The 23,891-nt window shown below is 42.0% G+C and overlaps 1 protein-coding gene across 1 annotated transcript in view; it reads left to right on the top strand.

The window, feature by feature from the left end:
* Positions 1-22,019, top strand: part of Nvl (nuclear VCP like) — a 47,586-nt gene extending 25,567 nt beyond the window's left edge. The window contains exons 12-23 of the mRNA XM_042672407.1: positions 838-982; positions 1,877-2,129; positions 4,662-4,880; positions 5,743-5,847; positions 7,629-7,691; positions 8,210-8,329; positions 9,339-9,438; positions 11,063-11,169; positions 12,868-12,944; positions 15,960-16,048; positions 18,803-18,873; positions 21,742-22,019. Coding sequence (XP_042528341.1) covers positions 838-982; positions 1,877-2,129; positions 4,662-4,880; positions 5,743-5,847; positions 7,629-7,691; positions 8,210-8,329; positions 9,339-9,438; positions 11,063-11,169; positions 12,868-12,944; positions 15,960-16,048; positions 18,803-18,873; positions 21,742-21,786 — 1,394 coding nt within the window. The 3' untranslated portion in view covers positions 21,787-22,019. The remainder of the gene's footprint in view (positions 1-837; positions 983-1,876; positions 2,130-4,661; positions 4,881-5,742; positions 5,848-7,628; positions 7,692-8,209; positions 8,330-9,338; positions 9,439-11,062; positions 11,170-12,867; positions 12,945-15,959; positions 16,049-18,802; positions 18,874-21,741) is intronic.
* Positions 22,020-23,891: the final 1,872 nt, after the last annotated feature.

Here is a 23,891-nt window from a genome sequence, read left to right on the forward strand (position 1 = left end):
ACAAGTAGTTCCTGACTACAGAGTAGTCTGTTAAATACCAGACGACAATAGTAACAGGTTACCCTAAAGGTAAAATAGTCCCTGGAGCAGGTGTTCTGGGGCTTATATCCCCTTCCAGGTTTGCCCTCTAGAGGCCAGATATGTATAGTTGCTTTCTATGCTTCTTCATATATTACATTCTTACTAGCAATTTTTCTTTGTATGGTAGTGGTACTGTGGTTTGAATCTGTCCTTACTCTTGCTAGCAAGCATGCTACTTTTTGAACTATGCCCCTAGCTCATAAGCATTTTAAATCTTCACACAGGGTTGTATGTTTCACTATGAGAATGAAACAAAGGTTATTATTGATTGGGCAGGAGTCTTCTGTGCCCACTGTAATTTATGGGATGTTCTCAATTTCCCTTAAAATATAATGGAAGCACAGGTGTGAAGCATCTAAAGTTCATCTTGTTCTTCATGCTTTGGAGCTGGTAATTGCCACAGCTGTAGTGTGAGTCAGAACAGCTTAGGTGAGAACAGTTTCACTTTGGTTTTTTTATCCTTGTGCACGTGCCATGTTAGCTTTCCTTGCCTATCACTTGCCTTATCGTAGTGCTTTTTGTTTATCCTATCTATAATTAAGCTTTATAAAACTTTTCTTACACACTTTTTTCTTAATTATTTCCTTAAATCTACAAATTTTGAATTAGTGAAACAAAGGTTAATCCTTTATCTTCCCAGTTTTTACATATTAGACATTTAATAAATGTTTGCATTATATAAAAAATGCAACATACATTATATATCAATCTTTCAAAATGCATAATATTTTCTCTGTAACAATTAAATCTTACTAGATCTGAATAATATGGCACCTACAGTTCGTGTTCTAGTCATTGGAGCTACTAACCGGCCAGACTCATTAGACCCTGCTTTGAGACGTGCAGGAAGGTTTGACCGAGAAATATGCCTGGGTATCCCAGATGAAACGTCCAGAGAAAGGTATATTCTATCTGTATCTATCTATCTCTCATTATTAAGTAGTTGTACAAAGAGGTTACAATTACCTAAGTTAGGTTTGGTTATAAGATCAGTTCATCTTAATTAATTTCACTCCTCCCATCATTCTTCCCTATTTTCTTCCACTCCCATCTCTACCCTTAAGTTACTTAGTTAAGTTTTATTTTCATTTTTCTTTCTTGGGGGCTTTTTTTTTTCCCCGTCGGTTGTGGGGATTGAACTCTGGGCCTGGAAGCTCTCCCTCAGTTCTTTAGCTCAAGGCTAGCTCTCTACCACTTGAGCCGAAGTGCCACTTCCGGTTTTCTGAGCGGTATATTGGAGATAAGAGTCTCACAGACTTTCCTGCCTGGGCTGACTTTGAACTGTGACCCTCAGATCTCAGCCTCCTGAGTAGCTAGGATTACAGGCATGAGCCACCAGTGCCCAGCCTAGCATAGATCTTATTCAGCAGATATTTACCATAATTCTTTGAGGAAAAATGTTGGATATGTTATAGCCATTTAGCATTTAGTAGATGAATTATTTTATTTCTATTTGTTGGCTTGTTTGAGAGAGGGTTTTACTAGCCCTGGCTGGCCTTGAACTTAAGGTAATCTAGGCTGGCCTCAAATTCACAGTCTTCCTGTCTTTGTATCCCAATTGCTGGGATTACAAGTGAGTTATACACTATGGCACCTGTTGAAAGTTTTGTTTTGGGTTTTCTTGAAATGCTGAGGATAAAACCCAGGGCCTTGAACATGCTAGGGAAGCATTATGCCATTGAATTGTACTTCCAACCCTTTATTTGATCCATTGACAGGGATTCCAAGTAAACATATTGCGGGGTTTATTTTTACCATCAAACTAGAAATCAGATTTTTTTTTCACTTTTTACAGAATACTTCAAACTTTATGCCGAAAAATGAGACTTCCAGAAACGTTCAGTTTCAGTCACTTAGCCCACTTAACACCGGGCTTTGTTGGAGCAGATTTGATGGCACTGTGCCGAGAAGCAGCCATGTGTGCAGTCAGTAGGGTCTTGCTGAAGCTACAAGAGCAGCAGAAGAAAGATCTTGAGATTGAAGGTTTGTCATCTGAAGGAGGCCAGGAGGACAGACAAGTCAGAACAGAGTCTAATTCTGACGCACAGGTGCTTTTAAATGTTCTTTGTGTTCTTTGAAATTCAAGAAACGGTCACTATAGTTGAGATCTAGTCCTTTTCTGAAAAACTTTCACTTCTATTATGGTATTGACAACTAGCTATACTTCTTGGTTAAGAAAACTGCAAGTTTGCAGATACAACCATGTCTTGCCTCTAGCTAAAGTCAGTTCTGAAAAATGGTCATGTGAGAATGAAGAGGGACATTTTTCATTTTAAGATCCTTGTTGGAGATTTTTTTTTCTTTTTAAAGTGCAGGGGTTTGAACTCAAGGTCTGTGCTTGCCACAAGTTTACCACTTGAGACACGCGCTCTCCTGACTCTTTTTGCATTGGTTTTTCATTCCAGCTTCAGACTATGATCCTCCTCTTTCTGTGTAACTTACATTATAGGTATGCCCACCTTATTTTTTAGTTATGATTGTACTATTTGTTTTGATTGTCTTTTATTTTATTTTTGCCCGTCTTGGGGCTTGAACTCAGGGCCTGGGTGCTGTCCTGTAGCCTCTTTGTGCTCCAGGTTTGCACTCTACCACTTGAGCCATAGTGCTATTTCTGCTTTTTTGAGTAGTTTATTGGTGATAAGAGTCTCATAGGGACTTCTTTGCTCAGGCTGGCTTCCATCTGCCATCCTCGGATTTCAGCCTCCTGAGACCTAGAATTATAGGCATGAGCCACCAGTGCTCAGCTTCTTTTGGTTGTCTTTTAAAAACATTTAGTTAAAATGTTTCATTAGCATAACTTAATTGTGTAAAGGGTTTCCATGTGATTTTTTACAACATGCATATAGTATACATTGATCATTAATTTTATCTATATTAGACTTTCTTAGCCACCCTACCCCCTCTTCTTTTTTTTTTTTGGTTGGTCATGGGGCGGTCATGGGGCTTGAACTCTGAGCCTGGGTACTTTCCTTGAGCTCTTCAGCTCAAAGCTAGCGCTCTCCCATTTGAACCACTGTGCCACTTCCAGTTTCCTGGTGGTTTATTGGAGATAAGCGTCTCACAGACTTTCTTGCCCAACTGGCTTTGAACCGCAATCCTCATATCTCAGCCTCCTGAGTAGCTGGGATTATTGGCCTGAACCACCACTGCCTTGCTTCCCTGGGCTCTTTTGCTTCAGAGTAGTTTGAGCCACAGGTCTACTTTCAGTTTTCCATTGGTTAATTGGAGATAAGAGTCTCACAGAAATGTTTCTATTTGGGCTGGCTTTGAACCACCATCCTTATATATCAGCCTCCTAAGTAGCTAGCATTACAGCTGTGAGCCTCCAGTGCCTAGCATGTGTTTTCATCTTTATTATCAAAGATAAATAAGTTGAAAAGATTGTAACTTGCCCAGGGCTATATATAACCTTAAGTTTACAGTGCAGGTACTTACTAGTTCTTTATTTATATATCATTTGGTTTTTCCTTATATAATTGAGAATAACATTTCTGTTAAAAATAATAAACTTGCCAGGTGCCAGCGGCTCATGCCTATAATCATAGCTACTCCGGAGGCTGAGATTCTGAGGATCACAATTTGAAGCCAGCCTGGGAAGGAAAGTCTCCAGTGAAACATGCATGTGTGTGTGCTTGTGTGTGCACACGTGCGTGTACACACACACACACACACACACACACACGAAGATGAGTCCTGTTTCAGAGAGAAAGAAAATCCTAGTCAGGAGGCTGAGATTTGAGGACACATTTCAAAGCTCAGGGATAGCACCCAAGCCCTATGACTGACTGTAAAAAAATGTAGAATTTACTTATAACATAAGTTATTAGAGTAATAATTCTTTTAACTGGGAATGTCCCTTTAATATTATTAAAATGAATGGTAAGATATGAATAGATGGGTATTTCATGATTCTGAACCAGAAAAAAAACCGTTAATTTGTTAACCACAAATACCCTAATTCATCTCAAATTAACTTAGAAGCTTCATTTAATTTTCATCACAATATCAATGATTTCGTTATTATGAGTACACGTAAGCATGAAACTCATTCATTAAGAAGAGTGACTTTGTAAGAAAAGGTCAGAAAATTTTGAAAATGAAAAGCTGGGGAACATACATGAGGCCCATGGGTTCGATTCCTCAGTACCACATAAGCAGAAAAAGCAGAAAGTGGCTCTGTGGCTCAAGTGGTAGAGTGCTAGCCTTGAGCTGAAGAGCTGAGGGACAGCACCCAGGCCCAGAGTTCAGGCCCCACCACCGGCAAAAAAAACAACAAAACTGGGGAAGATTGGTTTATAATGTTAAATATTCAACTATAGGATAAAACAAAAAGAAGAGTCAATAATGGCTGGAATTAGACCTTGAAACAGAAACTATAGATCTAAAATAAAGTAAAAATTTCATATGTGTGTTTTATATATACATATATACACATACAAATGCACGTGTATATGTGCACATGCATTTGTGTGTGTGTGTAATATATATTGGTACTGGGAATTGAACTCAGGCATTAAAATTTAAAAGTACTTATTTCAACAAATTGACTTACAATTTTTCTCTCAATTATTCCTTATAAGGATGAGTTGCACAGGCTGCTGGTATTGCTAAAAGAGCAAGATTTCCTCTCAGAGGAGCAGATGCAAGGACTGTGCGTTGAACTGAATGACTTCATTGTTGCTCTAGCCATGGTGCAGCCCTCTGCTAAAAGAGAAGGTTTTGTTACCGTCCCTAACGTGACATGGGCTGATATTGGTGCCCTGGAAGATATTAGAGAAGAGCTCAGCATGGCAATATTGGTAGGTGTGTCAGCTGCAAAATGTCATTGGGAAAGGTGGTTTAAGGGCTAGAAGTGGGCTGGGAAGGTGGCTTTGCCTTGCATCATGAGGCCTGGGTTTGATTCCTCAGCACCACATAAGCAGAAAAGGCTGGAAGTGGCTCAAGTGGTGGAGGTACAGTATTGAAATAATTCATCTTTCTTCCTTTTTATTTTTTTTTTTTTTGGGGTCCGGTCATGGGGCCTGTACTCTGGGCCTGGGCGCTGTCCCTCAGCTATTCAGCTCAAGGCCAACGCTCTACCACTTGAGCCACAGCACCACTTCCGGCGTTTTTCTTTTTGCTTATGTGGTGCTGAGGAATTAAACCCAGGGCCTCATGCATGGAAGGCAAGCACTCTACCACTGAGCCACTTTCCCAGCCCCTTTCATCTTTATTTCTAAAATGTCCTTAGAACTTACATTCAAGTGTAAGTTCCTGTTGGGCTCCATTGGTTCACACCTATAATCCTAGCTACTGATAAGGCTGAGATCTGGGGCTCAAAGCCAGCCTGGCCAGGAAAGTCTATGAGACTCTCCATCTAACCAGAAATGGAAAACCAGAAATGGAGCTCTAGGGTAGAGCACAAAAGCTCAGGGAACAGTGCCTAGGCCCTGACTTCAAGCCCCACTACCAACCAAAAAAGCTTAAGTTCCTCAAGAGCGGAAACTTCTGTTTATGACTCTGTATCTTATCTGGAACAGAAGTAAATGAGGTATTGTTCACCTCGTCAGGCCTTACTGTCAATAGTGAAAATAAGAATGATCATATACTGTGAGATAAATTTTAGTATGCAGTATCAAGTGGACACCTCTAATGGGTCACTGATGGTATTTTTTTTTCCAGGCACCAGTACGTAACCCAGATCAGTTCAGAGCTCTTGGATTGGTGACTCCAGCTGGAGTCCTCCTGGCAGGTCCTCCAGGCTGTGGGAAAACTTTGCTGGCTAAGGTATAATACAAGTTTAGCCATGCTCATGTTCAGATCAATTACAGGCTTATCAATTCTAACACATCTTGTCGGTTGTGGGACTTGAACTCTTGGCTTGGGTGCTGTCCCTGCTCTCTTCATCTCAAGGCGAGTGCTCTACCACTTGAGCCACAACACCACTTCCAGTTTTCTAGTGGTTTATTGCAGATAAGAGTCTCACAGACTTTCCTGCCTCGGCTGGCTTTGAACCACGGTCCTCAGATCTCAGCCTCCTGAGTAGCTAGGATTACAGGCATGAGCTACCGGCGCCCGGCTGTGTATTCTGTTTTTTAAATAAGTATTAAATAGTTAAACCGTTTGTAGCTAATCTTATTTCTTTTTGGTGTAGTTACTTTTACATTTTCCCCCTTATGTCCTTCTTGATTATTACTTTTTAAAAATATAATTTTATTTAATTTTTTTAATATAAATGTATAATTTTATTATTATTAAGGTGTTTCACAGAGTGGTTACCATTTTATAAGTCAGGTAATGAGTACAATTCTTTCTGGATAAGGTCATCCCTTCCTTGGCTTTCCTGTGCTTTGCCCACAAGTTGCATTTTCATTTCCTACGTTGTGTATACTAAGTACTAGAACTGCGTTTGTTCACCTTTTCTCCCTACATTTTTTCATCCCCTTTGCCCCTCCTAAACAGACACATACCAGAAACAAACAAAAAATTCAAAAGCAAAAACACAGTAACAACACCACCAAAAGTATTTCCTGGTATTAATTTGATAAATAGCAACTATTTTAAATGTTCAGAGGATTTATGCCTTTGGTTCCTTCCCTTAAAGCTTTACAATTACTTTAAAAACTTTTTTCCATAATGGAAAATATAAACAAAAGGATAAAGCATTGTTTATAATCTTCTTTGTACCACTTACTACTGCTTTTTTTTTTTTTTTTTTTTTGGGTCCGGTCGTGGGGCCTGAACTCTGGGCCTGGGTATTGTCCCTCAGCTCTTCAGCTCAAGGCTAGAGCTCTACCACTGAGCCACCTTCCCAGTCCCCCTACTACTGCCTTTGTTTAATTTTTTAGTCCTTCCAGATGATTTCAAGTGTTTAATTTTTCTGGGGCTGGGGTGAGGCAGGAAGTAGAGAAAAGCCTCTTATTTCATGGCAGCCAGGGAAGGAGTTAGAGAGAGAGAGGAAGGAGAGAGGAAGGAAGAGAGAAGAAAGAGAGGAAGGAGCTGAGACAAGATTGATTTTCCCAGGGCATGCTTTCTCCAACTAGACTTCACCTTCTACTTTCCACCACCTCTCCATAAATGCTATCCACTTCTAAACTCATGAGCAGATTTATCTGATTGGATAAGCCCATCACCTGCCCACTAAGCCCATAACACAGCCTTTTCGGGGATATTTCATAGCCAAACAGTAGCAACAATATGTACATCTATTTACAACTTCAAGGTTTTTGTTGTTGTTTTGTTTTGTTGTTGTTTGTGGAGTTTGAACTCAGAGCCTGGGTACTGTTCCTGAGCTCTTTTGCTCAAGGCTAGTGTTCAACTTTGAACCACAACTCCACTTCTGGAATTTTGGGTGACTAATTGGAACTAATAGTCTTCATAGATGGTATAAGGAGAGATGGGGAGAACAGTTGAAGGAATGACATTGGTCAAGATGCATTTTGCTTATCACCTTTCTTCTGGAATTGAAACCTCTTTATATAACTATTTAATAAAAAATACTATCAGAACTGCGTTATTAGTACTTTAATATAATTTGTCTTATTTTCATCTTTTTTTGCTATTGATAGGCTGTGGCAAATGAGTCTGGACTAAATTTTATATCTGTCAAGGGTCCTGAATTGCTAAATATGGTAAGTTATTATAATGAAGATATACGGAGGGGTTACAGTTAGCTACTTGCTAATCTGTACCACTTGAAGCATGTCTCTGATCTGGCATTTTGCTGTTTCCTTGGTGTCTACTCGCAGACTTTTTTTTCTTTCTTTCTTTTTTTTTTTGGTTGGTCATGGGGCCTGAGCTCTGGGCTTGAGCTTTGTTCCTGTGCTCTTCAGCTCAAGGCAAGCACAGTATCATTTGAGCCACAGTACCACTTCCGGTTTTCTAGTGGTTTATTGGAGATAAGAGTCTCATGGATTTTCCTACCAGGGCTGGCTTTGAATCGTAATCCTCAGATCTCAGCCTTCTGAGTAGCTAGGATTACAGGCATGAGCCACAGGTGTGTGGCTTACTCAACAGACTTTTCTACCTGAGTAATTACATACATGAGCCTTAGACATGGACTACATATTATTGAAAAGTAGATTTACTATAATTTGACCCTAACCTCAGGTTGAACTGTTTGTATTTTCTTTTCTTTCTATATGTTCAGTATGTTGGTGAGAGTGAACGTGCTGTCCGACAGGTTTTTCAACGGGCCAAGAACTCAGCACCCTGTGTGATATTCTTTGATGAAGTGGATGCTTTATGTCCCCGTAGATCAGACCGAGAGGTAAGTAGTATAGACTGATAGCTTGGAATTTTCAGATTTTATTTTTACATACTATAAGACTTATAAGTTACAATTCAGGTACTTCGTATTAGCGTGTTCCTTGAGAGTACTGAAGAATATTGGAGCTGTTGCAAATGGTAGAGTGCTAGCATCAAATGGAAAAGCTCAAGGACAAAGGTTAGGTTCTGGGCTTGCTTCAATCCCTGCACGTAAATAGACAGGTAAATAATAGAAATGTCAATTACTTTGTTATGTATTATATATATGTGCGTGCGTGCGTGCGTGCGTGCGCGCGCGTGTGTGTGTGTGTGTGTGTGTGTGTGTGTGTTTTGTGATTGGTTGTGGGGCTTGAACTCTGGGCCTTGGTGCTGTCCCTGAGCTCTTCAGCTCACAGCTAAGTGCTCTACCAGTTTGAGCCACATGGAGCCTTAGAAAGTTGTTTGTTTTTTTGTTTTTTGTTTTTCTTTTGGTTGGTCCTGAGTCTTGAACTCTGGTCCCGAATGCTGTCCCTGAGCCCTTCAGCTCAAGGTGAGCTTTCTATCACTTGAGCTACAGTGCCAACTCCAGTTTTCTGGTGGTTAATTGGAGATAAGAGTCTCTTGGACTTTTCTGTTGCTTAATTGGAGATAAGAGTCACAAGAAGCTGGAGCCGGGCCGGTGGCTCACATCTGTAATCCCAGTTACTCAGGAGGCTGAGATCTGAGGATCATGGTTCTAAGCCAGCCCGGGCAGGAAAGTCCATTAAACTCTTTATCTCCAATAAACCTAGTCTCACGGACTTTCCTCCCTCGACTGGCTTTGATATGATCCTCAGATCTCAGCCTCTTGAATAGCTAGGATCACAGGCGTGAGCCACAGGCACCCGGCAATAACTATATTTTGGAGGTAATGTATGTACAAGCTTGTCAAAAAGCTTAAGTATAGAGAGAAAAGAATTTTTTGTCCTATTTATTTCTTTTCTTGGAGTTTGTGTTGTGAGCTGAGGGAATTACATTTCTTTCTTTTATAGACAGGTGCAAGTGTCCGAGTGGTAAATCAGCTGCTTACAGAGATGGATGGTTTAGAATCTCGCCAACAAGTTTTTATTATGGCAGCTACTAATAGACCAGGTAAGAAAGAACAATGTTATAAATAAGCCCCCAAAAAAGTTAGAACTTTTGTTATGGTATAATTTACCTTTTATCCTAGTAAAAGAAAGCTAAATTTAGGCTCATTTGATAACCTATTTGCTTATAGATCGGTAAAGCCTTAGAAAGTCGTTTGTTTTTTTGTTTTTTGTTTTTCTTTTGGTTGGTCCTGAGTCTTGAACTCTGGTCCCGAATGTGTCCCTGCGCCCTTCAGCTCAAGGTGAGCTTTCTATCACTTGAGCTGCAGTGCCAACTCCAGTTTTCTGGTGGTTTATTGGAGATAAGAGTCTCTTGGACTTTTCTGCCTGGGCTGACTTTGAACCACAATCCTCAGATCTCAGCCTCCTGAGTAGCTAGGATAACAAGCATGAGCTATAGTTTTATTGGAATTTGTGTTTAGTCACTCATCATTGTCAAATTGCTATGAGTCTTTTACACAGTAAAAGTCTTTTAGTGTGTAAGTGCTTCTCTGTGCTGATTTGGGCACATCATTGATTTGATTTTCTTTTTCTCTCTCTCTCTTTTTTTTTTTTTTTTTTTGGTTGGTCATGGGACTTGGACTCTTTGCCCGGGGCACTATCCCTCAGCTCTTTAGCTCTACCACTTGAGGCACAGCACCACTTCGAGTTTTCTGAGTGATTTATTGGAGATAAGAGTTTCAAGGGGCTGGGAAGGTGGCTCAGTGGTACAGCGCTTGCCTTGTGTGTATGAGGCCCTGAGTTCCATTCCTCAGCACCACATAAGCAGAAAAAAAAGAAAAAGCCAGAAGTGGTGCTATTGCTCATGTGGTAGCACGCTAGCCTTGAGCTGAAGAGCTGAGGGACAGTGCCCAGCCCAGAGTTCAGGACCCACAACCAGCCCCCCCCCCCCCCCCCCCCCAAAAAAAAAAAAGTGTTTCGTGGACTTTCCTGCCCAGGCTGGCTTTGAACCACAATCCTCAGATCTCAGCCTCTTGAGTAGCTCGGATTATAAGAGTGAGCCACAAGTGCTTGGCTGTAAATTTCATTTTTATATGGATGTATTTTAGTGAGCAGAAGGCTTTTCATTTCAGTAGTTTCCAATTTGCCTTCTTTTTTGTTTATGTGTGCAGGTCCTAAAGCTTGAACTCAGGGCCTGGGTGCTGTTACTGAGCTTTTTGCTCAAGGTTAGTGCTCTACCATTTGAGCCACCACTCCATTTCCAACTTTTTTTGTGTGCTTAGACTTTCTTGCCCAGGCTAGCTTGAATCAGGATCCTCAGATCTCAGCCTCTTAGGTGTGAAACATCAGTAGTTGAATTACCAGCTTTTATTTTTCCTAAAACACTCCTCCTTTTAATTTTTTTTTTTTTTGTTGAGTACATTTTATTTATTTAAAATATGTTACTGTTATTATGATGTGTTGTGCTGAGGGGGCTATATTCATCAGTTAAGTAATGAGTACAGTTCTTTTTTGGGGCAGTAGCATCCCTTCTTGTTACCCCAGTTCTACCCTCCCATCCTTGCCCACAAGTTGTACAGGTCATTTTTCCACATAGTGTATACTGAATAGTATGATTGGCTTTATTTACTACATAGACTGTAAAGCTTTTGTAGTTCACTTACTTAAGACTCAATTCTCTTCTTTAGATATCATTGATCCTGCAATTCTGCGCCCAGGCCGCTTGGACAAAACACTGTTTGTGGGTTTGCCATCCCCAGCAGATCGGCTTGCCATTTTAAAAACTATTACAAAAGTGAGTAAATGAAATGACAGTTTTCTATGTATATACATTTCTTGTTTTTATTTTTTATTTTTATTTTTTTGCCAGCTTAAAGCATGAATTCAGGGTCTTGGTGCTGTCCATGAGCCTCTTTGTGCCCAAGGCTAGGACTCCACTGCTTGAGCCACAGTGCCACTTCTGTTTTTTTCTGAGTAGTTTATTGGAGATAAGAGTCTGGGGTGGTTGGGGGGGGGGGGTTGGGGGGCTGGGAAGGTGGCTCAGTGGTAGAGTGTTTGCCTTGCCTAGGTTCAATTCCTCAGCACCACATAAGCAGAAAAGGCCAGGAGTGGTGATGTGGCTCAAGTGGTAGAGCGCTAGACTTGAGCTGAAGAGCTGAGGGATAGCGCCCAGACCCAGAGTTTAGGGCCCATGACCAACAAAACAAAAAACAAAAGAGTCTTACCGGACTTTTTTGTCCAGGCTGGGTTTGAACTGCAATTCTCACAACTGTGAGTTACCAGTGCCTGGCTATGCTCTTGTTTTTAAATAGATAGTTCAGCAGGTCATAATTTAGAATGTTAATTACTTCCTTTCTGTAGCTTTAAGTTTTTGTCAGGTACATGGCTCCCAAAGATGAAAGAAAGTAATCTGTTTTTGATCACTGAACAGACTGTCCATTTTCATCTTCATCTGCTTAGAATAAAGGTAAACTACATGAGGGATAGCTGAAGTTAGGCAGCTAATATATTTGAAATAGCACTGTAATTATATTTTTTTATGTCTTCTGACCTTTGACTATCATATTTCCTTCATTTGAAATTTCAGTGGTACTAGACAAAATTATTAGAGTTTTGACCAATGGGTGAATACTTGGTAACCCTCTTTGAAAGTTAAAACTAGAAGAAAAAGGGTAATAGATTAACCAAAAGTGAAGTGTAGTATACAAATATTTATGGTCACAAAATTTATCCCTCATATGACGTGTGCCGTGAAGACACTGAGAGACACGAAACATGGCCCCAGCCAGGCACTGGTGGCTCACACCTGTAACCTAGCTTCTAAGCTCTGCGTATATCCAATAAATTATCAAACTGGAACAGTGGCTCAGATGCTAGCCGTGAGCAGCTGTCCAGAGACAGCACCCAAACCCTGAGTTCAAGCCCTAGGACTGACACAAGGAAAAACAAAAAGAAACATGGCCCTTAGAAAAAAGAATTCAGTCTTTAGTACTACACAAACAGGAGGAGGAAGAGGAGAGGAGAGAAGACAATGATAATATAGCCCCTAACTGTGAAGGGGCTTGGTTTAGATGAAAACAAAATACGAATTTACTAAACAACAAACATTCATTTATTCTTGTGGAGGAGAAATCAGATTTCAACTACTTAAATAACAAGCCAAGTGCTGATGACTCATTCCTGCAATCGGCTAAGATCTTGGATCAAAATTCAGAGCCAGCTGGGCAAGAAAGTCTGAGATTTTTTATCTCTAGTTAACAACCAAAAAAATCCTTATGCAAAAAGCTAGGAGATAGTGCCCAGGCTGTTCAAGCCCCAGTTCTGTGGGGGAAAATGTAGGTAAGCTTGGGTCTTTTTTTTTTTTTTAATGGTACTGGGTTTTTAATTCAAGCCTTGCACTTGGTATACAAGTTCTCTACCACTTGGATCATACCTGCAGCTCATGCTCATGCTTCTAAAGCCCCAATGAAAGTATTTTTCATCTCTCACTTAGGATGGCACCAAACCTCCACTGGGTCAAAACGTAAATTTGCAAGCTGTTGCTGGTGATCCTCGCTGTGATTGCTATTCGTGAGTATTCATGTCTCAGATCTGTTAACCTTCTGGGGCATAATGTCTAGAAGGAACAGGAATGATACCCATTTTCCCGAAAGCTAGAAAGGTTAAATAAAATGTCTTACATGGCATCTGTCTCGTACTGTACTTGTTCCTTTTCAGAGAAGAGTCTGCCATGAACGCTCTGAAGGAGTTCTAGGAGTAGGTTGTCTAGTCCTGTGTTGCCTGCTCAACCTTCCCTGACCTATTGCTGCTCTTCACAGATTGCTTCTTTCACAATATCTGAACAGATATGTCATGGCCGGCTGCCACATTGTCCTGATTCATCTCTGTGACAGAGATTGATCTGTCTTTATGCTTTCATGTTTGTGATTGTAGGGTTTTTTGATTGTTTGTTTTCTGGGTTTTTTGTTTCATCTGTTTTACGTAAATTTATTGGTTAACATTACCAATTTTGGGACACAAGGAGGGAAAGAAACTCAGGTTTAACTCATACATGTCATTGTTTATCCTTGGTGCTCACAGTACCTCTAAAGCAAACCCAAATAATGCGGGACTTTCCACAGCCATATATTTCACAGCCATATAACTCAAATAAGTCAGTGTTTTCAAGACAGTGTAAATTTATATGTAAGAACATTCTTAGGCAGTAATACAAGGTACTCAATTACTCTTGGTTCTGACAGAGAAATTTTGTATAACCATCTTCACACTGATAATAGGGAGCATGCCTAGTATGTTGGCTTTGGTCTCCATTGCTTTCACATGCAGACATCTAGCTCATTGAATCTGTGGTGTTCTGCCCCTTGTTCCGTGGATATGCTACATGCTTGCCAATAGAGCAGTAGAGCAGTGACACTCTTGAATGAGAGGCAATGGTTAGCCTCTGGGGCAGGGCATATGTAGATGTCTCCCTTGAAGGAAGGGAACTGATCCATACCACTCTTTGAGTAAAATGAGCTTTTATTTATTTATTTTAATTAATTAATTAATTTTTTTGGTCGATCATGGAGCTTGAACTCGGGGCCTGGTCACTGGTTCCTAAACTCTTACTTTTTTCTTTTCTTTTTGCCAGTCATGGGGCTTGAACTCGGGGCCTGTGTACTGTCCCTCAGCTCTTCAGCTCAAGGCTAGCTAATACTCTACCACTTGAGCCACAGCACCACTTCTGGTTTTTTCTGCTTATGTGGTGCTAAGGAATTGAACCCAGGGCCTCATGCATGTAAGGCAGGTACTCTTTTTTTTTTTTTTTTTTTTTTTTTGGGTCTGGTCGTGGGGCCTGAACTCTGGACCTGGGCGCTGTCCCTCATGCTCTTCAGCTCAAGGCTAGCGCTCTACCACTTGAGCCTCAGTGCCACTTCCGGCTTTTTTCTTTTTTCTTATGTGGTGCTGAGGAATCGAACCCAGGGCCTCAGGCATGCAAGGCAAGAGCTCTACCACTGAGCCACCTTCCCATCCCCAAGGCAGTTACTCTTACCACTGAGCCACCTTCCTCGCCTGGTCCCTAAACTCTTGCTCAAGGCTAGCACTCTACCACTTTGAGCCACAGCACCACTTCCTATTTTCTTCTGGAGAATTGGAGATAAGAGCCTCATGGGGCTGGGGATGTTGCTTAGCATGAAGCCCTGGGTTTGATTCCTTAGTACCCAGAAAAATCAGGAAGTGGTGCTGTGGCTCGAGTGATAGAATGCTAACCTTGTGCAAAAGAAGCTCAGGGACAGTGCCTAGGCCCTGAGTTCAAGACCCAGGTCTGGCCCAAAAAAAGTCCCATGGCTTTCCTTCCACGGCTGATTTTGAATTGCAACCCCGATCTCTGTCTCCTGAGTAGCTAGGATTACAGGTTTGGATCATCGGTGAGTTACTTAATAGCATTTATTTTAGGAACTTTAAAGATTTCCCAGGAGTGATAGAGGCAGTTTTGCACCTTTTCTTTTTTTTTGGCGGTTGTGGGCTTGAACTCAGGTCCTGGGCGCTGTCCTTGAGCCTCCTGGTGCGCAGTGCTGGTGCTCTGTCACTGGTGCCACAGCGCCGCTTCTGATAGAGGCAGTTTGATGGCAGAAACCATCCTGGGCCAAGGCCTGTGGACTACCAAGTAGTGTGCACTTACACAACAAGGGTCACAGTTGATAAATGTGTGGGATTATCATGCCACCGAGAGACAAACACTACTAAATCTTCAGCCACCTGTATCAGTTATAATAGTGCCCACAACAAATGTTAGATTAAATAATGTGGAAACTCCCATACTTAGCTCATATAAACATTGGTCTAGGTTAATGTAAGCTCTGTACTAGTTTAGTTTTATGTGATATTGGGATCATATTTCCATATAATTTTAAAAATAATTTATTTGTATTGTAAAGGTGATATACAGATTTGTTATAGTTACATAAATAAGAGGATGAGTACAATTCTTGTTGAACATTGTTTTCTCCCTAAAATAATTTTAGTTTCTGGAAATTAGGTTTTTAGTTCTGAAAATCAAACTTAAAGAATTAGAATTCAGGTAAAACTGTAATTTAGTAAAACCCTAATCAGGACCACTGTTTTAGTTAGCTAGCCTGACAGCATAGGACTGGCCTCTGACTCGGCTCGTTACTGGTTGAATAGTTTTGGTACATGGAGGCTTGTTGTGATGTCTGTACTCAGTTTGAATGTGTCTAGTGCATCCAAGACTTTCTGGGCTTTGTTTTTTTTCTGTTTCTGAACTTGGAGTCACAAATGATCTTTCTTTATAATCCTGATTTAGACAATATATAATAAAGAAATGTACTAGTCTGCACTTAAATTAGCCATATTAGTAAAAATATTTTCATATTTCTTTTTGATGATTGGGTATTTTATATTATGTTAAAACTATTTCAAGTAAAAGCTCAAAACTCTTCTTCTACTTTAATAAGTTTGTCTCACCTTTACTGATTACTTTCCTTTTTTATCGTTTAATACTGTAATAATTAAAAAATGCTATATGCCTTCTCTCTGGGCTTTTACAGTATCTTAAGAACAAAAGAGCACCTTTTTTTATTGTAGGGGTGCAGACCTCTCTGCCTTGGTACGAGAAGCTGCTCTGTGTGCCCTGAGACAGGAAATGGCAAGACAGAAGAGTGGAAATGGGACAGGTAATGTTTCATTCTGGGAACCCAAAAGCACTGTTTCCCTCTAAAATGAATCTTTTCTAACATCTTTTTCTTTTCTTTTTTTGTAATAGTTTTTTTTTTTTTTTTGATGAACCATTTTGGAGCTTTTTTGAATTATGTAATCTCTGTTGCTGATAATTATGATGGTAGAGTTCCTGCTTATTTAATAAACAGCATTAAATTGTATTGCACACAAGTGTTTAGGTAAAGATGATTTGGTGTCTTCGTCAAGAGTTCGATCTAAGCCGAATACTGGTGGCTCATGCCTGTAATTCTAGCTACCTGGGAAGCTGAGATCTGAGGATTGTGGTTTGAAGTCAGCCAGAAAAGTTCCTGTGAGACTCTTGTCTCCAACTAACCGCTTAAAAACTGACAGTAGAGCTGTGGCTTGAAGTGGTGGAGCACTGGCCTTGAGTAAAAGGGTCAGGAACAGCACCCAGGTCCTGGGTGTAAGCCCTCCAACCAGTAGCAAGATCAACTTAGCAGCAGTTTTGGAAGCCCCCATTCTTTTTTTTAATTTGTTATTATAAAGGTGTTACAGTTTCATAGTCAGGTTATGAGTACTTGTCTTTTTATCAGTCATGGGGCTTCAACTCAGGGCCTGGATGCTGTTCCTGACTTCTTTTGCTCTAAGCCAGTGCTCTACCTCTTGAACCACAGCTCCCCTTCTGGCTTTTTGGTGATTATTTGGAGAGTCTCACAATAAGAGTATGGACAGGCTTTGAACAGCAATCCTGAGATCTCAGCCTCCTGAATGACTAGGATTACAGGTGTGAGCCACCAGTGCCATTTTAACAGTGCCTTTTTCCTTCCTGTTTGGATGTGTGCAGCCCCTCACAGAAGTACCCTTTACTTGCTTGCCTCTTGGTTTATGGGTGTCTGTGTGGAATAGCAGAAGCCCCTCCTGACAAGCTGTGCTCTGCTCTTTAAATTATGCCCTCATGGGAGCTTTGGATGTGCACCTGTGGATGTTTGTGTTAGACTTTAAACTTTTATTCATTCATTTATGTTTTTGTCGGTCCTGGGGCCTGAACTCTTGGCCTGGGCGCTGTCCCTCAGCTCTTCACCTCAAGGCTAGTGCTCTACCACTTGAGTCAAAGCACCACTTCCGGCTTTTTCTGCTTATGTGGTACTGAGGAATCGAACCCAGGGCCTCATGCATGCAAGGCAAGCACTCTACCATTGAGCCACCTTCCCAGCCCTTTTTAAACTTTTATTAGTGTTCCCTTTTTCTTTTGGGTTCAATGAATCTCAGAGCTAAATAAGGATTACAATTTCAGCAGCTTATGCTTAACTTTAGATTTGTCAGCATACATACCTACATTTAGAACATCTCCATGCTTCTTGTTGGTAACCTTATGATTCAGTTATCTGAAATTCTTTTATTATAAGCTGTATTCAGTTTCTTTTGGAAGGAAGTGCCATATAAATAGACAAAAATTGGGTGGGAAGATGGCTCAGTGGTAGAGCGCTTGCCTTGCATGCCTGAGGCCCTGGGTTCGATTCCTCAGCACATAAGCAAAAAGAAAAAAACCGGAAGTGGCGCTGTGGCTCAAGTGGTAGAGCGCTAGCCTTGAGCTGAAGAGCTGAGGGACAGTGCCCAAGCCCAGAGTTCAGGCCCCACGACCGGACCCCCCCCAAAAAAAATAGACAAAAATTAGTGTATCTTATAAAAGTGTGTGCTGGTTTGTGCTTGTAGTTCCATGGAGGAAGCAGGCTTGCAAGTTCAAAAATAAGACTTCTGACATTCCTCCTTTGGTACAGCTTTCATGTCTAGCTCTCTAGTGTTTAGACAAGTCTTACCAGAACCAGAATCAGTAATGCCACACAGCTTCATGTGATATATGTTCAGCAGTGTACTTTATTTTTAGTAGAATACGCTATCCCAGCATCTGTGTAGGAAGCTTATTATTTATTTTTAAGTATAGAGTGTCATCCTAAGCTGTCCTATTAACACTACACAAGGCTGGACCCTGACAATATATAATGACTAGCCAAGTGAGCCGAATGCAGTGCTCTGATACATGTCCTTCAGTTTTTTTATTTGAGGGTTTCGGGATCTGTTACTTAGAATGTAAACTTGTATCCAAGAGCATACATATCCTTTAGCAGTAATGTAGGTACTCACTTCTAGTCTGAATGAGGATTCTCACATTTCTGCGCCGATTATTTTGAGGTGCATGGTCAAGATGCAACACAGGGTTTGATGCACTGCTTCCCCATCTGGGCAGTGATTCTCTGTTCATCTCTTCAGTGTTTCTGAGAGACACGCCATGTGCTGGCCAGCACTCCTGTCTCCCTGAGTAAGTGGGAGGAGCATCTGGGACAGGGTGGTGAGGCACATGTAAAAATGCCCTTGACTGCCATCACTGGTCACTCATTTTCCCTTGAAGGCCTAGATCTTTTTATTTATTTTTTCTTTTTTTAGTCATTCATGGTATTTGAACTCAGGCCCTGGACACTATTCCTGAGCTTTTTTTACTCAAGTCTAGCACTTTACCACTTTGAGCCACAGCTCCATTTCTGGTTTTCTGGTAGTTAATTGGAGGTAAGAGTCTCGTGGACTTTCTGGCCTGGGCTGGCATTGAATCTCGACCCTCAGATCTCAGCCTGCTGAGTAGCTAGGATGACAGGCTGTGAACCACTAGAGCCTGGCTTGGGTCTTGAGAGAAACTACATTGCAACACACAGGACTGTACTGAGATGTGTATATTTATGCACACATTTGCTTTCCAGGTGAGCTGAAGATTAGCCATATGCACTTTGAAGAAGCTTTCAAGAAAGTGAAACCATCTATCTCAGCAAAGGTAAGAAATTTTCTTCAGTGTCTAGAAAGAGGCTAGAAGTATTATCAGAGGACCAGAAATCATAATCCTAACACTGTTTTGTGGTTTGTCCCAATTCTCCTTCATGAAAAAAATGCTACTTTGTATTCTTGAAATAAATACTCAATGTTTTCAAATGTTTAGATTACAGTTCTTTCAACTTCTATTTGTGTAGAGAGAACAATGGCCATTTGTGTCTATTGCTTTAGTTTGTGATTTTTTTTTACCCCTACTACTGGAGTTTTAAATCCAATGCCTGGCCCTCCAGCTCTTTATTTTGTATGTATTTACATGTGTGTTATTTCTTTATTTACACAGTACTGGAGGTTGAACTTAGGGCCTTGGGTTTGCTAAGGTTGGTGCTGCGCCTCTTGGGAAAAAAACCTCCTAGTTATTTTTCAAATAGTTTTTCACACGTATAACAGGGCTGACCTGGACTGTGGTCTTCATACATAGCTGGGATGACCATGATGATGAAATGCATCAGCCACTGCACTTTCTTTATTTTTGAGACATGACTTTGCTAACTTTGCTAGTGCTAGCTTATAACACTTGATCCTTTAGCCTCTGCTGGTATTACAGTCATGCAGCCTACTATACTATGCCCAATCTCGGAATTCCTTTTTTTTTTCTTTTTTGGCGGTCATGGGGCCTGAACTCTGGGCCTGGGCCTGGGTACTGTCCCTCAGCTCTTAAATGCAAGGCTAGCGTTCTACCACTTGAATCATAGCACAACTTCTGGCTTTTTCTGCTTATGTGGTACCGAGGAATCAAACCCAGGGCCTAATGCATGCAAGGCAAGCACTCTACCACTGAGTCACCTTAAACCCCTCCAATCTTGGAATTCTTGTCATTCAAATAGTATTTGATATAACCCTTTCTGACACATGATCTATTTTTTTTTTAAATTCTTTTTGTCGGTCATGGGGCCTGAACCCTTGCCCTACCTGCTGTCCCTCAGCATTTCTGCTTATGTGGTGCTGAGGAATCGAACTCAGAGCCTCATGCGTGCAATGCAAGCACTCTACCACTGAGCCACCTTCCCAGCCTCTAATCTATGTTTTAATTTTAAATTTTTATTGCCATTATAAAAGTAATACACAGAGTGATTACAGTTACATAAGTAAAGAGAACATTTCTTTTTGGATAGTATGTATCTTTTCCTCTCTCTCTCCAAGTGTTTCCGTCCCGTCCCCAACCGTAAGTTCTATAGTTCATTTTCTACGTAGTGTATTGGGTACCACAGCTGCATTTGTTCACCTTTCCCCCCTCTGTTTCTGTGCCCTCTCTCATCCTCCCAAAGACAGGTAATTGAACAAACAAGAAGAAGGGAAAACAAAAATAGTGACAAGAAAAACCTCCTTTCCTTTCCTAGAGTTCATTTTGATAAATATTATTTTAGATGATCAGAGGCACATATCTATGCATTGTGCCTTTGTTGTTCCAGTCCTATGAGTACCCTCCTTTGAACTCACTGTGTGTGAATGCCTAGAGACCTGTATAATTTATCATGTCCCAGTGGATCAACTCTTGTTTCTGTGTATAAGAGAAAACATGTTCTCTTTGTCTCTGACAACATGATTTGTCACAGGTCCATCCATTTCCGTGCAAATGACATACTATTCTTTCTAATGGCCATGTTAAATTCCATTGTGTATAGGTATGATCTGTGTTTTCTTTCTTTTTATTTGGGTCTGGTCGTGGGTCCTGAACTCTGGGCCTGGGCACTGTCCCTCAGCTCTTCAGCTCAAGGCTAGCACTCTACTACTTGAGCCACAGTGCCAATTCTGGCTTTTTTTTTTTCTTTTTTTGCTTATGTGGTGCTGAGGAATCAAACCTAAGGTCTCATATATGCAAGGCAAGCGTTCTACCACTGAGCCACGTTCCCAGCCCTGTGTTTTATTTCTTTAATTTGGCAGTTGTGTGGACTCTTCAGCTCAAGGCGAGCGCTGTACCACTTGAGCAATAGTGCCACTTCTGGTTTTCTGGTGGTTAATTGGAGATCAGAATCTCTTGGATTTGTTTGCATGGGCTGGCTTTGAACTTGATCCTCAGACCTCAGTGTCTTGAGTAGCTAAGGTTTCAGGCGTGAGGCACCGGTACCTGGCTCCAGAATGGTTTGTTTTATTTATTTATTTTTTTGGGGGGGCCGGTCATGGGGCCTGAACTCTGGGCCTGGGAGCTGTCCCTCAACTCTTCAGCTCAAACCTAGCTCTACCACTTGAGCCACAGCGCCACTTCCGGCCTTTTTCTTTTTTCTTATGTGGTGCTGAAGTATCGAACTCAGGGCCTCATGCATGCAAGGCAAGCACTCTACCACTGAGCCACCTTCCCAGCCCCTCCAGAATGGTTTTATAGACACCTGGTTGGATCTGATGAGCAACCCTTGAAAAACGAGCCTAGTGTACTTTGGTGTATGGTATGAGGTGTAAGGGGTTTTAGTTTATTTTTTCCATGTTCCTATTCTTTTCTTTGGCTTTTTCCTCTCTTGGTTGGCATTCTACTACTTGAGCAGCCCCAACTCTAGTCCAGATTTTTTACTAGTCAATTTGAGGTAGTTTTGTGGACTTTTCTGCCAAGGGTAGCTTTCAAACTACCATCCTGACATTTCAGCCGCTTTGAGTAGCTAAGATTACAGGCATGGACCACCAGCACCCAGCAGTTTTTTTTTTTATCCTTATAAGAACACAGTTTATATGACTTTGTTTTAACTTAATATTTTCCTTAAAGACGCTATCTTACAACCACATTCTGAGTTCGTAAGGGGTTATAATATATATACTTGGGTATACCATTCAGCCTGTAATCAATTGTTAACACTTCTACATGTGTCTTTTCCCTTCCTCTTAGGATCAAATGATGTACAAGTCTCTGCAGCAGTCCCTAAGCCGGTGACATTTCCAGAAGCAGAAGTCCAGAGCACGGAGGAGGCAGCAATGGCACACTCTCTGCAGCCCCACACAGATGGGGGTCTGTTCATTTTATCTTAACAGAGCCAAGCCGGAGCTGAAGATTTCTTCCTTACTGACGAGCATTGTGGCAACACTGTCCCAAATCCTCATTAAAGGGGAAGAAAAGGAACTGCTTAAATTTAACTATTTTCAAATAAAGTTATTTGAACAATCGTACCATGCATAAAAAAAAGTTAGAAAGAACTTTGTGCCTAATCTTCTGAAGTTGTCACATGATGTATCAGGCCCTGACCAAGTTTCTGGAACTATCTCATAATATCCTTGACAACCAAAAGATCCAGGTCAGAATTAGTCATTCCCATGAATTTTAGTCTCCCTTTAATCTGGAAGAGTTTCTCTGATGACTTTTGAGTCTTTCAAAGTCCTCAGGCTAATTAGGTGTATTTCTCTGGTACTGTCATTAGGATCAACTGTAACTCCCATCCTGGGTCTTGAACTCAGATCAGAGCCTTTTGTTCTTGTTCAACTTTACCCTCACTCTACCCATTCCTCCTCTTTAGCTTTCTGATAGTCAGTTAGAGGTAAGAGTGTTACATATTTGCCTCTCTGGGCTGGCTTTGAACCTTTCTTTTTTTTGGAGGGGTCCGGTCATGGGGCCTGAACTCTGGGCCTGGGCGCTGTCCCTCAGCTCTTCAGCTCAAGGCTTGCACTCTACTACTTGAGCCACAGCGCCACTTCCGGCCTTTTTCTTTTTGCTTATGTGGTGCTGAGGAATCAAACCCAGGGCCTCATGCATGCAAGGCAAGCGCTCTACCACTGAGCCACCTTCCCAGCCTTGGCTTTGAACCTTGATTCTCACATCTCTATATACTGAGTTGCTAGGATTTTAGGCATGAGCTATGAACATTTAGGTGCAGCATGGGACTTGAACTCAGGGCCTGGGTGCTGTCCCTGTGCTAGTTTGCTTCTTGAGCTCTTTTGCTCAAGGGCTGGCCCTCTACCCCTGTGAACCACAGCACCACTTCCGGTTTTTTGGTACTTAATTGGAGATGAGTCCCACAGAATTTCCAGCCCAGGCTGGCTTTCAACTGGAATTGTCAGATCTCAGCCTCCTGAGTAGGATTACAGGCTTGAGCCACCAGCTGCCCAACTGTTTGTATTATTTTAATAACAATGGGACAAGATTGGATGACCTTTTGTTTTTTGATTTTTAGAATGAGTTGTACAAGATTCATATATGATTCATATGTCATGAACTTTTTGATATCAGAGGCGCACCCAAGCACAGGATCATACTTGGTTTTTTTTGTTGGTTGTGGTGCTTGATCTCGGGTCCTAACCTCTGTCCTTGAGCGATTTTGCTCCAGGCCCAGCCCCACTTCGGGTTTTCTGGTCTCATGGGATTTTTCCTGCTCAGGCTGGCTGTGAACCGCGATCCTCAGATCTCAGACTCCTGAGTAGCTAGGATGACAGCCCCAAGTGGTGGATTACCTTCCCGAAGATCATTTCTAGATTCTCTAAGAACCAGCGCCTCTCCCACCTCAGAGCCGGACTTGCCCTCCCACGGTGTGTGCTGGGTGATGGGCTCGCTGGCTCCTGTGTGGTCCGCTCGTGGCGCTTGCACTGGGCTTGGGCGCCGCTCCTTGGCCTTTCACTGGGGCTTGTGCTGCACCACGGAGCCACAGCCCCTCCCGTGGCTCCATTTGGTCCAAAGTGTGTGTGTGTCTGTTTTCCAGCACGAATTCCATTCTCTCGGATCTGGGCAAGCTGGTGTGTGGAGCGGTGTGGAGCTCCGGCCTGCCCGGGCGTCGGGGAGGGCAGGCCTCGGCCTCGGCGGGGAGGGCAGGCCTCGGCCTCGGCGGGGAGGGCAAGCCTCGGCAGGGCCTCCAGACGTCCGGAGGGCTGCCGGGTGCCGGACATTTGATGGGCAGCTGTGGCCCGGCCAGTTCCGCCAGGCGCTCACCGCTCGGGCCCCCACGCTTCCTGGGGCAGAAGTCGGCGGACACTCGGCCTGAGGACCCCCGCCGCCGGACTCTGCCCTGTGCAAGGCGCTCGCTAGGGCAGCCCCGCCGGAAGCCGTCCTGGCTT

Source organism: Dipodomys spectabilis, unplaced genomic scaffold, assembly GCF_019054845.1.
Source record: "Dipodomys spectabilis isolate Male_0828 unplaced genomic scaffold, ASM1905484v1 ptg000706l, whole genome shotgun sequence".
Classification (NCBI taxonomy): Eukaryota; Metazoa; Chordata; class Mammalia; order Rodentia; family Heteromyidae; genus Dipodomys; species Dipodomys spectabilis.